Raw genomic sequence first — 13,585 nt, forward strand, 5'->3', positions numbered from 1 at the left:
GTTCGCATGAGATTTGTGCATATTTAAAGGACAAAACTAAATTAATTAATTCATTCATTATCATAATACACTGCTCTCTTAAAATGACCGAGCATATTCGAAATTAAATCAATGGTTTTCCAAAACTCGCTATGAAATATTTCATAAGAAACAATTTTTATGTCAGGATGGAAGCAAAAATGGATATAATTGTATTAAACTCTTTTGTTTGAAATGTCTCAAAGAATAACCCTCTGAAATTAATACGACATTGCTTACTCTTTACCCAGTTTGCTGGAAACGGAGAAACGACATAACTATCTTATGTTCTTATTGCAGGACAGGCAACAATTTTGTTTTCTTTTTATTTATTTATTTATTTATTTATTTATTTAGTTATTTATTTATTTATTTATTATATCGGATAACGCACTATTAACATTACTGTCTGTCTGTACACCGGCATTAATGACTTGTTTTTACTATCATTGACAATTAATATTTGAGGAGAAAAATTCGCTCCGGCGCCGGGGATCGAACCCGGGTCCTTGGTTCTACGTACCAAGCGCTCTGACCACTGAGGTACTCCGAATTCAATCCACAGCACCGGATCGAACCCTCCTCCTTCAATGTTTCCCTTTTGGCCTGACTCCAAGTCAACTGCCATTGTGCAATGGTCGCACTCAGTTGAGTGACTTATTTGGCTGGGATTCCGCAGTTAAGTGCACAGTAATCTGCACAGAATATGCATTGCTAGCTATGAGAATATTCAAGATTTTATTAATTTGTCCTACAGAATAATATCTGTAATATTAATTGACAATTAATATTTGAGGAGAAAAGTTCGCTCCGGCGCCGGGGATCGAACCCGGGTCCTGGGTTTTGGAGGAGGGTTCGATTCGGTGCTGTGGATTGAATTCGGAGTACCTCAGTGGTCAGAGCGCTTGGTACGTAGAGCCAAGGACCCGGGTTCGATCCCCGGCGCCGGAGCGAATTTTTCTCCTCAAATGTTAATTGTCAATTAATATTACAGAGATTATTCTGTAGGACAAATTAATAAAATCTTGAATGTTTATTATCATCATAAAAAGTTATTCTTTCTAAAGTGTTAATCTGTATTAATTACGACGTTAATATTCATATATATATATATATATATATATATATATATATATATTAGGAGTAAGCACAAAATATATCTTTTGAAAATTTTCACCTAAAACAAGTTTCTTGTAATTCTTTCAATAATAATAGAGTCAGCATTTTAATTTGTAGTATCAAATGAAAAAATTGTTCTTCGAAATTATCCTATTTCTTTAAATTTCCTAAATTTCACATAACAGCATTTCCTCTTTTAGTATTTAGTAATGCCTTCTTATATTAAAGAACACGTACAGGATGTTAAAAATGTATCCATTACTTTAGGAGGTGATAGTATGCATCAAAGCAAGAAAATAATGTCCAATAAACATGGTCCTACAACACATACTTTCTGAGATCTGAACACTTGTTCATAGGAGATGCCCAATTTGACGTCCATTCTTGGCAATGCATTTTTCTGCCCTACAATACAGGAGACTACCAGATAATCATACCGTAGTAGACACCTTTGGCATGGAATACTGACAAGTTGCAAGGAATACTGAAAACAAAAGTCTGTTTGCGGATATGAGCGGGGTTCGGCAGAGATGGTGTTGTGAATTTTAGTAATCAGCATGTGTAGGCTGATGGATATCCCCATTCAGTTGAAGAAACAAGGCGTCAGCACTGATTCTCAATCAACTTATGGGCAGGCGTTCTTGGTGATAGATTAGTACGTGCTACCACAGAAATTAACTGGGGATCGTTATCAGGACTTTCTTATTGACGTATTAAAAGAAATTTCAAAGAGAGCGTGATTTCTTACGCCGAAGGGCAGAGGAATGCATTGCCATGAATAGAAGTCACATAGAGCACCTCCTATGAACAAGTGTTCAGAACGTGTGTGTTGTAGGACCCATGTTTATTAGACATTATTTTATTGTTTGATGCATACTAGCACCTCTTAAAGTTAGATACCTTTTTTAACACACTGTATGTATGTGTGTATGTATGTATGTATGTATGTATGTATGTATGTATGTATGTATGTATGTATGTATGTATGTATGTATGTATGTATGTATGTATGTATGTATGTATGTATGTATGTAACTGATATATATATACCGTATATATATATATATATATATATATATTGCTCACTACATTAGATATTAAGCTTAGGCTAATTCTACAAAGACGGAAGGTCGCGGGATAGATTCCCGACGGGGTCATGAATTTTGTCGAATAATCTAATCCTTTCGGCCGCACTATGGCCCTGGAGTTAACAAAGTCTCTAACAGAAATAAGTACTAGGGGCAATTCCTTGGGGGTAAGAATGGTGGAAACGTAGGACTGACATCCCTACTGTCATTAATGTCGATTGTAAAGATGGGATCCTTAACCTCCCGCAAAATTTCGGTCGATTTGGCCTGTAATGGATTTCACTTTCTTATTAAATATACAGTATAATGCTCTCGGCTATGATTAGTCGTAATAAAAAGAAGCAATTACACTACTGGTACATTTGCCTTCACTGTTATTCTTTTATAATACTTACAGTGCACTTCTTCAATGAAGTCTATCTGTACAAAGCATACTTAGTTATTGATTACTGTTGTGTTAGTAGGGTAGAAAAATACTGCGCGAGCTACATTATACTTTTTCACTGACGGTTCTACAGGCCTGCATAGACATAAAGATGTTAACGATGTGAAAACAACGGTTGTTGGAAAACTCTAATAAAAAGCTATTAATTTTCATTTGCGAATATGACATGAAACAAAATCACCAACAATCCACAATTAAGACATAAATGTAATACGTTCAGTGAACAGTCCGTCTCTGCAGACCTTCTCTTACGTTGTAGACAAAACTCGTTTGTCATCTCGTAGTCCATAATGCAATAACTCTATATGTTCCATATTATATGCTGTTGAGTTTGCCGCAACATCTATAACATTAATAAATACACAAAACTTACATATAAACTAGCAATGTACAATAATGCGGCTGCGTGCATTCTAGTTATTAGTCCCGATCAGATCTCGTTCTCTACTTTTTTTAAGCACTTCCATCTCAACTCAACTTTTTCCATTTTACTGTATTACGTTTTGGAACAACCTTAAAAGAAGTGAAGCACTTACTTGTGGTGCAGAACATCAGCGTAACTCCACGTATGGTATATAACCAGACAGTTGAGACGAATACAGGGTCGAAAGAAAGATGTGACCACAAGGCTTTAATGTATTTATTACGTAAATTATATAATAAAAAATAGATTTCTGTTATCATTTGCTGAGAGAGTTAACTCATTTACTTGTCCGTGAGTGTTATAAAATTTAATTTCAATTTAGTCAACATTGAGTCTTCTGAAGGAGCCCTCAAAGCCGAAGAGATCATTAGAGTTGAAGGCACCTCCTTGCCTTTTCATCTCATCAGACTTGAAGTTATCGTGTTGCAGAAACCAATCGCGGTAACTGTCTACTTTCTTAAGCCACAAATCTGAAACAGTCCCAGCAAGATGTTAGACAGCTGCAAAAAAAAATTTAAAAATAATTTAGATAGAACGTGGTGGCTATGTACGACACATTTTGTTACCTATTTTGTTTTAATGTTGTAAAGCCGATTTAATTGAAAGACATGAATGTGTTTGAGGTACCTAAAACAATCTCTTTCAGCACTTCATTTATTCTTCATAGAACATCAAATAGCCTCTAAGTAAAGGGAGAGAAAACGCTGTAATTATTTAAAGAATCAGTACAATATTAACAAATTAGAAATTTACGGACAAAGGCAAAAAAAGCAACATCAGACCTACACAAAAGAGTTTTAAGCTATAGGAAATGGTACTTCAGCCTGGCTTGTCGCAGTCTCTCGAACACTTTCCTCAGGTTCGACAACTGTTCGCCGAAAATCTTGCCGACCACGATGACGTCATCAAGGTACAGAAAACAGGTGTCGTATGTCAGGCCTCTCATTACGGACTCCATTAGTCTCTGGAATGTAGCCGGGGCGATGCAGAGGCCGAACGGCATAACGGTGAACTGCCATAGTCCCTGGCCTGTAGAGAATGCCGTTTTCTCCTTGTCCTCAGGATGTAGCGCCACCTGCCAGTATCCTGACTTGAGATCCAACGTCGAGAACCACTCTGCTCCGGCCAGGGTGTCCAAGGTGTCGTCAATTCGTGGAAGGGGAAAGCAGTCCTTCTTGGTGACGTCATTAAGTTTTCTGTAGTCCACGCAGAAACGCCGGTCCCCATTCTTCTTCTTCACCAGCACTACAGGTGATGACCAAGGGCTGTCGGATTCCTCGATGACTCCTCTTGCTCTCATGCCCTCCAGTTGGCTGTCAATCTCCTTCTGTTTAGCTAGAGGGACGCGTCGAGGAGGTTGTCTGATTGGGCGAGCATTTCCGGTGTCGATGCGGTGCTGAACTTTCTCCGTTCTCCCGTAGTCGTTTTCAGACAGACTGAACACGTCTTGAAATTCTGTCAGTAGATCGTGGACTTGTCTTCTTTCTCCTTTGTTTAAATTCTCCGCCAATTCTCGAGCCAGCTCTTTCAGTGCTGGGTCTAGATCTGGACGTGGTCGGTAACACTCCTCGTTATCTGCCAGAGCCGTCACAGACACCACCGGCTCGACGCTACCTAGTACAGTTCCACTAGGCACCTCCTTGTCCCGATTGGTGACATTCAGGACCCTCACCAGTACCACCTTCTTGTTCGGGAGTAGGGATCTTGCCACATAAACACCATCTATCGGAGTTGTTTGCGAATCGAGAAGCAGGTTTCTCTTAGGTTGTCCGTCCAGTCTTGCCGTCACCACCATCTCGCAGCCTGCCGGGATTGTCACATGATTCTCCAAGGTGAGTCTGCTGGCCATGGGTTGGTCTTCGACGTCCCTCAGGAACACTTCATCCTGACCAAAACGGAGGATACGGCGCCGGACGTCCACCGTTGCATCGAAGATCCGCATGACGTCGAGTCCCAGGATGACGTCTTCAGTCTCCTCTTTCCCAAGGTCAAATCCAGGAAAACCTCTTTCTGGATGGGCAGGCTCTCGCCTGAGGCAGTACGTAGCTCATTACGGCGCAGCGGCGTCCTCCCAGGTAGGCCACGCACGACTTCCGGTCTGGCGATGGTGAGCGACGCCCCGGTGTCTACCAGTACTCTGCATGGGCGGCCTCTTATCCATCCGTTAGCAATCAGCCCATCGTCGCATCTTCTGTTAACCGTCTGCAAGATCAGCCTAGGGGATGGTGATGACGGCGCTGACGTGCCCCTCATCGCATCGGCCCCTTTTAGTTTTCCTGTTTGTGACCAGATCGGTCACAGTCCCTCCTCAGGTGTCGAGGTTCGCCGCAGGACCAGCAGGTGGGCACTCCCCGTCTTCGTCGCTCGGGTGATTTCGGTTGACGCTCCTCGAAGTCGGCCGCCGCGACGCTCCTAATCCGGTGCGACGTCGAGACATTCGCTGTCAACTTTGCTGCCTCCATCCTGAGGGCCGCCGCCAGAGCTGCGTTGATGGTGCGATGCTCTGCTAAGAGTAGCTGTTGTCTGATTTCGGGGTCTCGAACTCCACTGCCGAAGGTGTAAGCCGCCTCTCCAGCGATGAAATCATTAGGTAGGCCCCTGAGGGCCTTATGGGCCAGTTGTTCCACCACTATCGCGAATTCTTGTAGGGACTCGCCTGACTGTTGGACCCTCGTTTTTAGTTGGGTCCTGAATGCTGCCGCAAGTTGATGGTCACCATAACGTCTCTCCAGGGCCGCCATTATCTCAGCGGCTGTCCCATCTTCTGGAACGCTGTGAAGAATCTCCGACGCCTGTCCCTGAAGAGCGGTCAGCAGCTGAGTGGTTTTCTCTGCTGGCGTCCACCCATTATGCTCTGCGATGGCCTCGAACTGGCGACGGAATATCGCCCAAGACGTCGTACCGTCAAACTTCGGCGTCTTGACGTTGTGATGTCTGGCTGAAGGCGATGGTTCCGCAGGGCCACTATATAGAGTCCTCAACTCAGTGGCCGCTTCTTGCATGGCACTTCGAACCTCCTCGGCACCTATCTGTTTATGTTCTCTAGCCTGGCGATCCACCAACGCGAGAATGTGCTTGTTTTCCTCAGCGTGTTTGTCCATCATCTCACTCGTCTTGTCCAGCAACTCGCTCGTCTGCTCTTCACGACGCTCGAGATCGCGGATTTTGCCATCGAAATGGTCTACAACCTAGTTCAACTCGGCTACTGTCTCGTTTATAGTTGTAAAATTCTGGTTTAATTTATCCAAATCGGCTTTAAGTTCGTCTTTTACGATGGCGACAATTTTATCTACGTGGTCCGAAACGCTTTCAATTTGCGTAGTGACGTCATCTTTCACTCCGCTTATGTCGCCTTTCACTCCGCTTATGTCGCCTTTCACTTCACTTATGTCACTTTTCATCTCCGTTTTCACTTCACTTATGTCACTTTTCATCTCCGTTTTCACTTCACTTATGTCGTTCTTCACCTCACTGATATCGTTCTTCATTTCTGCACTTAAGTCGTTTTTCAGTTCCGCGATGGCTTGCAGGATCAGCTGTAGGTTCTCCATTGTCGATAATGTCCCGATTCTGACATCAGTTTGAATTTTTATTTCCACTCAACAATAAGGTTTTATTCTTCCAACAATAATTCCTTTCTACAATTCGCCTTAAACGCTCTCGTCAACAATTGGATTTTCACTCAACACAGTATTCGTTATAGCACTCCACCGACGACAATGACAATTTACTTGGACTATTACGAACAACAATGAACTGTTAATCTTAACTAATATTTACAAAGCACTATTTACAAATCAGAACTATCAGTTCTCAGTTCACAGTTCTTCTAGCTCAGCCACTCGAGTTGACAGTATCTCGAACCACAGACCTTCAGAGACAGTCCACTGTACTCGAACTCAGGTCCCTCCAACTGCGGTCCACTGCACTCGAACTCAGGCCTTCGGCTGCTGATACAGTTGCGGACGCACACTCGAGTCGAACTCCGGTACACAAGACTGGCTTGCTTGCTCTGGCTTTCTCACTGACTGGCTGACTAATCAACTGAAAAACTGCTCGAGTTCGCTGGCGTTTCTTCTTTTATAGCGAAATCATAGTTGCGAGAAATTTCTACAGGTGTGCAGAGAATTATCTGGATATCTCCACTTCGACGCACTTCTGGAAGAGTCGGGACGGTCCGTCCCCCCTACTCCGTACGCAGCAGTTGCGCGCGCACTCTCCCTCGTCGCTTAGGCCCTTTCCCCTTTCTTCTCTCCGCCGCGCGCCGTCCCACAGTGCTTCGTGGAGCCTGTGTCGGCTCACGTGCGGTCTGCTCTCTTGCGGGACGCTGGTCGTGAGTTCGAATCTCACGTCGCTGTCACAATATTATCTATATATGTATCCTTTTATATTCATTAAAAATATTAGGGAGCACATTTCATTGACACTACTCAATTCATTTTGTCTAGTAATATTTTTACATCTTGATTTAATTAAATTTAGGCTTGCTGCGCTGTTTCTAGTAGCCAAGTTATCCCATAACCATCCTAATCCTATATTAAAAATGTTATTTTTAAATTTTAAGATTGCCATATTTGTTGTAGTTTTAATTTGATTTAATAAATATTGTTTAATAAAAGTATTTTGTTCACTTTGGACTCTTTTAATTAAATATTTTGTGTTTCTAACTAGGATTGGACTCATGATATTGTCCATTCCCATTTCTATTCTAGCTGCATTATTTAAAGAATTTAAGCTAATATTTAATACTTTTTTACAATATGTGGCTCTTATTTTATTTAAATTTATCAATGCTTTTTCTTCTCACCCCCATAACTCACATCCGTATAATAATCTAGATTCAACAGTCGTGAAAAAAATACATTTAGCATATTAACGTTGATATTGGATAACTTACAGTATATATAGTATTATCAATTATTTTTACTGCTTCTCTACCAACATTAAACAGGTTATTCATCTGATTTATCCATTCTCCTTTGTAATTTATATTTATTCCGAAATATTTTAAGTTCGTCGTAGTTTATAAGTTCAATCCGTTAATTAATACATTTTCTGACATTGATCTTTTACATCCTTATTTACAAATTATCAGTTTTGTTTTATCTTTATTTAATTTAAGGTCTCAATTTATGCAATAATTTTCGAAAGCCTTTAACAATTGCCTCATACCCGTGACAGTCGTAGACATTATAAACGTGTCGTCTACAAAAATTGCACTGCTGAGATTTGCACATTCCCTAATGTGGGCCAGTGGCCGCTATTGCTGTCTAGAAATAAATAAATAAATAAATAAATAAATAAATAAATAAACAAATAAATAAATAAATAAATAAATAGGTAAATAGATAGATAGATAGACAGACAGACAGACAGACAGACAGACAGACAGACAGACAGACAGACAGACAGACAGACAGACAGACAGACAGACAGACAGACAGACAGATAGATAGATAGATAGATAGATAGATAGATAGATAGATAGATAGATAGATAGATAGATAGATAGATAGATAGATAGATAGATAGATAGATAGATAGATAGATAGATAGATAGATAGATAGATAGATAGATAGATAGATAGATAGATAGATAGATAGATAGATAGATAGATAGATAGATAGATAGATAGATAGATAGATAGATAGATAGATAGATAGATAGATAGATAGATAGATAGATAGATAGATAGATAGATAGATAGATAGATAGATAGATAGATAGATAGATAGATAGATAGATAGATAGATAGATAGATAGATAGATAGATAGATAGATAGATAGATAGATAGATAGATAGATAGATAGATAGGCAGACAGACAGAGAGATAGATAAATAAATAAGTAAATAAATAATTAAGTGAATGGATAAATAAATATATGAATAAATAAATAAATAAATACACAAATGAAGAAATGAATAAATAAATAAATAAGTAAACAAATAAACAATTAAATAAGTAAATAAATAAATAAATAAATAAATAAATTCTAGGATTTCTTTTTTTTCTTCCGTGATACTTTTCTAAAATATTGCTGATTTTTTCTTTCAGTTCCGAAGATTTTTATGAGTTTCTGCAGTTAATCTTCCTTGATCCCAACTTTTCTTTAATTCTTGTAATTTCTGAGTTCAAAATGGACATTATTGAACATAGACCCCTTCCATTTGAGAAACAAAGAAAAAAACTATAAGATTCAAATCCACAAAACTGTACTTTCATTCCTTAGACTGGGTGATGTATTCTACGTGCATTTTTGATTTGTGCGAATGTATTTTCTTAATGAATTTTCCCCCTTTTCAAGTAATCCGAAATGTTTTTTTAAATTTTTTTTTAGTTCTAAAATCATATTGATGTTACAAGTTACTCAGGAGTGTTCAGTATTAGCCATTACTTTTTTCCAATTGAGACAAAAATGGACTAGTAAATCCAATATTTTGTTCATGATTTTTTCAAAATGTCGGTAAATCCTCTTCTTGGATTATGCTCACGACAAAATAATCAGTATGTATCGACTTAATAACGTGACATACACTCTCAAATTTGACAGTTTGTAAAATTCCATACAAATATAAAAATAAATTTAAAGGACGCTCATAATTTCAGAAAATATTTTATTGTTTATAAAACAGAAAATTCTGAAACTCAACAACAGAATGGCATATGAGAAATAATGCGGAAATGTAAGTGAAAGTAGTTTGAAAAAATTGGTAAATATCTGTTCATAGTTATGGTTTGATGGAAAGAGAAAGTGAAGTTAAAAACTTTGGATTGCTTTCTCCAAATTATGAAATATATGTTTAAGTCATGTTTCAATGCAGAATTTTGCAGGGAATATGATGAACTTCTCGTTTAGAGTCAAATTGCAATTTACTTACCTTATCACCGTTTGGAGTAAAACTGCACTAGTTCTTCGTCTTTCCCGAAAGATAAGACTTTTTGATAAAGTGCAGTTTGATTTGATTCTAGGCGACTAATATATTCGATATTATTACTGTTCAAATTGTTCAACTCTTTATAATGATATACCAGACCACGTTCTCCTTTCCATTAATTCTTCACGAGCCTGTGTTTTACACGAAGCCTAATATTACGATGAACTGTTACCATATAAATAAAGCAGCGACATGAAAAGCTTTGAAGGTGAATTAAATCGGGAAGGAAGCAGACCAGAGGTCTTATAGCAAGTCCAAGTGTCTGGCCATTAAGTTTAATAAATAATAATGTATTCTCAGACGAATAGCAGAAGTTAGGACAACCAGTGAATTTCAGTATACCTAGGTATAATAGGAACAACGTAATATTTCTGCTTATTTTGTTAGATCGAAAAAATCACAGTAGCATATTTCCTGTGAAAAATCTTTACGCGCCTATGTCAGTCAATAAAAATCGGCTGCGTCCGTCCCAAAGTCACGTGAATCGTCCGTGTTTCGATGTTGATATCTCGTAGTAGCCTTCTGAGCAGCTATACACGCTCTCTATATTATATACTAACTCTATAATAACACCCCAACCAACGCCATTGCAGCAACCACTATGCCGCGGCATCTGTGCAGACGAGCAGCACTTTGTTTTCGTCAACTTTAATTGGATATAATACTTTGAGTCCATTGTTGGCAAATTGTGAGTTTGTTTCCTGGTTTGTCTAAAGAAGTTGCTTTGTACAGTTGTCAAAAAAAAAAAAAAAAAAAGTGGCCGCACTCGTGAACAGCGAATATTTTCAAAGTCCACTTCGGGTCGCGGCGATGTTACACGATGCATGTGCTTGTACAACAGTTCCGGAACTATGAAAGTGTTCCATATCTGCGCCTCGTAGACCAGCAGTAGAGTGCTTGTTTAATGGATTCAAAGGTTGTGGGTTCGGACCATCTTCAAGTTTTCATTTTATTTTTTAATCGTTCTTTAGCGATGTAAATAATATTCAAATTATCATTTATATCCAGTTATCGTTCTTTATGGATATCACGTTATTTATATTTTGTTATCATTCTTTAGAGATATGAATAAAATTCAAGTCATCATTTGTATTCTGTTATCGTTTTATAACGATATGAATAATAATAATTATTACTGATCTCCAATGGGGCTTAGCCCTATTTTACATATGTATGTTAGGGCTATAGTTTTATAGACAAAAAGATAAGCATAAAGAGAAATGGAAAAGAAAATTAAATTAGATTACGCGATGTAAACAAAACATAAACAATCCGTAAATTAGGCATTGCGATTGCAAAACAAATATCAGTTATCAATTTGAAACATACAAAAACATTAACGACACACACATAACACAAATATGCAGCTTTCCGTACCATACATCATAAATTAATACACAATAGTCACACAAACACAATCAAACTATAATTACGACATGCGACGACATCAAGCATCCCATAACTGACTCACATACTGTACATAACAAATGAAGCATCCGTTGCAACACATACACTTCAACATAGTAACCACATTTTTAAGAGTTACAAATTTGGCTCCAAGAAGAATAAATAGGACACTGTTACTAATTACTATTCTTCTACAATTTCTTAAATACATCTGTAATAAATCTGTGAAATTCCGATATGAATAATATTCACGTTCTTTATATTGTTATCGTTATTTAGCAATATAAATAATATTCAAGTTATCATTTATATTCTGTTTTCATTCATTAGCATTATAAAATAATATTCAAGTTATTTATATTGTTATTGTTCTTTCGCAATATAAATAATCTGTATTTTATGTAAGTAATTATTATAACACAAATAACCATCTTTCTTTGTAAAATAGGTTATTTTATTTAGATAATTAAATACATATTATATAATATCTTATAGGCTATTAATTAAACAAACCGATATTTATCATTTATATTCTGTTATCGTTCTTTAGTGATACTGTATAAATAATATTCAAGTTATTTATATTGTAATCGTTCTTTAGCGATATAAATAACATAAATTTAATATTAGGTTTGGAAAAATCCAGTTACATACTACTGGTATTACTTTTTCTTTTTGTATTATTACATTATACTATCTTGAACCACAATAAAATGAAAAGGAGTAACGAGGAATTGAACCTGAGACGTTGACATCTAAATTGCGACGTTCGTTAGCTGAGCTACGAGGGCAAATGTGTGGAAACATTTTCGGAAAAATTGGCCCAATCACACTCTAAGATTTTCTGATGATTCGTAGAAGCTAGTCCAGGATGCGGGGGGGAAAGGCTAATTGAGATTTCCCGGTCTCTGATCGGGTCAAACATCCTGATAGAATTAATATTTAACCCTTGCCGTGACTTTCGGTGAAGTCCGGAGGGCCCAATTAGTCAAATCCACTCTCCTCATCGCCACACTTGGGCCCCCTGGAATTTAATAAGATGCGAAAGAGATAGTGGTGTGCGGAAAGCAACGGGATGTTACCGCATTTAGGCCTATCCTTCCCAAGAAAAACTGCAAACATGAACAATGGAAGCTTTTAATAGAAGAAGAAGGATCTTCTGCGGACCTCTGGAAAAAGAACTAAGGAAGAGACTAGTGAAGTGCTTTGTGTGGAGTGTGGCATTGTATGGGGAAAGAACATGGACATTCCGACGAAATGAAGAGAAACGAATTGAAGCATTTGAACTGTGGATGTGGAGAAGAACGGTGCGTGTGAAGTGGACAGACAGAATAAGAAATAAACTTGTGTTTGAAAAAGTGAGTGAAGAAAGAATGTTGCTGAAACTGATTAGAAAGAGAAAAAGGAATTGGTTGGGTCTCTGGTTGAAAAGAATAATAGACGACATTAGGATATGTGGATCATTTGCGGAGACTAAGAGGAAGGCAGAAAATAGGAAAGATTTGAGATTGCTGGGTTTGCAATGAAAGACCTGCCCATGGACAGAACACTTATGTATGTATGTTCAGAATGCCTGGAATATCGTGTCTAAGAACAGTCGCTATTTGCAAAGACTAGTCAATGCCATGCCCACTCGACTGCAAGATGATCGAGATAAGAGGAAGATAGACTAAATATTGAATTGTGGCTTTTTGGTTTGTTTTTTGAACGCTTAATTGTTTGAATGTTTTAAGGCCGACGCCAGTATATTTGTTTTGTTTATGCCACGAAAGATATTTTTATTGAGAATAAATTTCTTTTCTTTCCATTTGCAGCCACAATATCATAATGATAAAGTCATGGCATAATATATTAATGAACCTGATGTTAATTACTAAAATAATCGTAAAAGAGAAAGGAGCCATTATGTATAGTTTGTCTCTCTCAAAAACAGAACAAAAAAGAATATAAAAAGCACGAGGTTGTAGTCGAACGCAGGACCTCATGAATAAGAGGCCTGAACGCTACCATTACGCTGTCGAATAACACACCGTATACTTCAATTATAACTGTAGATATCAGCCAACGTGGTCCAACAACATGCAACATCGCCTGTCTCCGAATTGTAGCGAAGATACCCGAAAGGAACTTTGTTTCAGGAGAGCGG

General features: G+C 38.0%; 1 protein-coding gene across 1 annotated transcript in view; it reads right to left on the reverse strand.

Annotated features, from left to right (window-relative positions):
- Positions 1-3,295: 3,295 nt before the first annotated feature.
- The window catches only part of LOC138711873 (alpha-tocopherol transfer protein-like), a 59,543-nt gene continuing 49,253 nt past the window's right edge, over positions 3,296-13,585 (reverse strand). Inside the window, exon 7 of the mRNA XM_069843136.1 lies at positions 3,296-3,564. Within this exon, the coding sequence (XP_069699237.1) occupies positions 3,413-3,564 (152 nt within the window). The 3' untranslated portion in view covers positions 3,296-3,412. The remainder of the gene's footprint in view (positions 3,565-13,585) is intronic.

The sequence above is a fragment of the Periplaneta americana genome, chromosome 13 (assembly GCF_040183065.1).
Source record: "Periplaneta americana isolate PAMFEO1 chromosome 13, P.americana_PAMFEO1_priV1, whole genome shotgun sequence".
NCBI lineage: Eukaryota > Metazoa > Arthropoda > Insecta > Blattodea > Blattidae > Periplaneta > Periplaneta americana.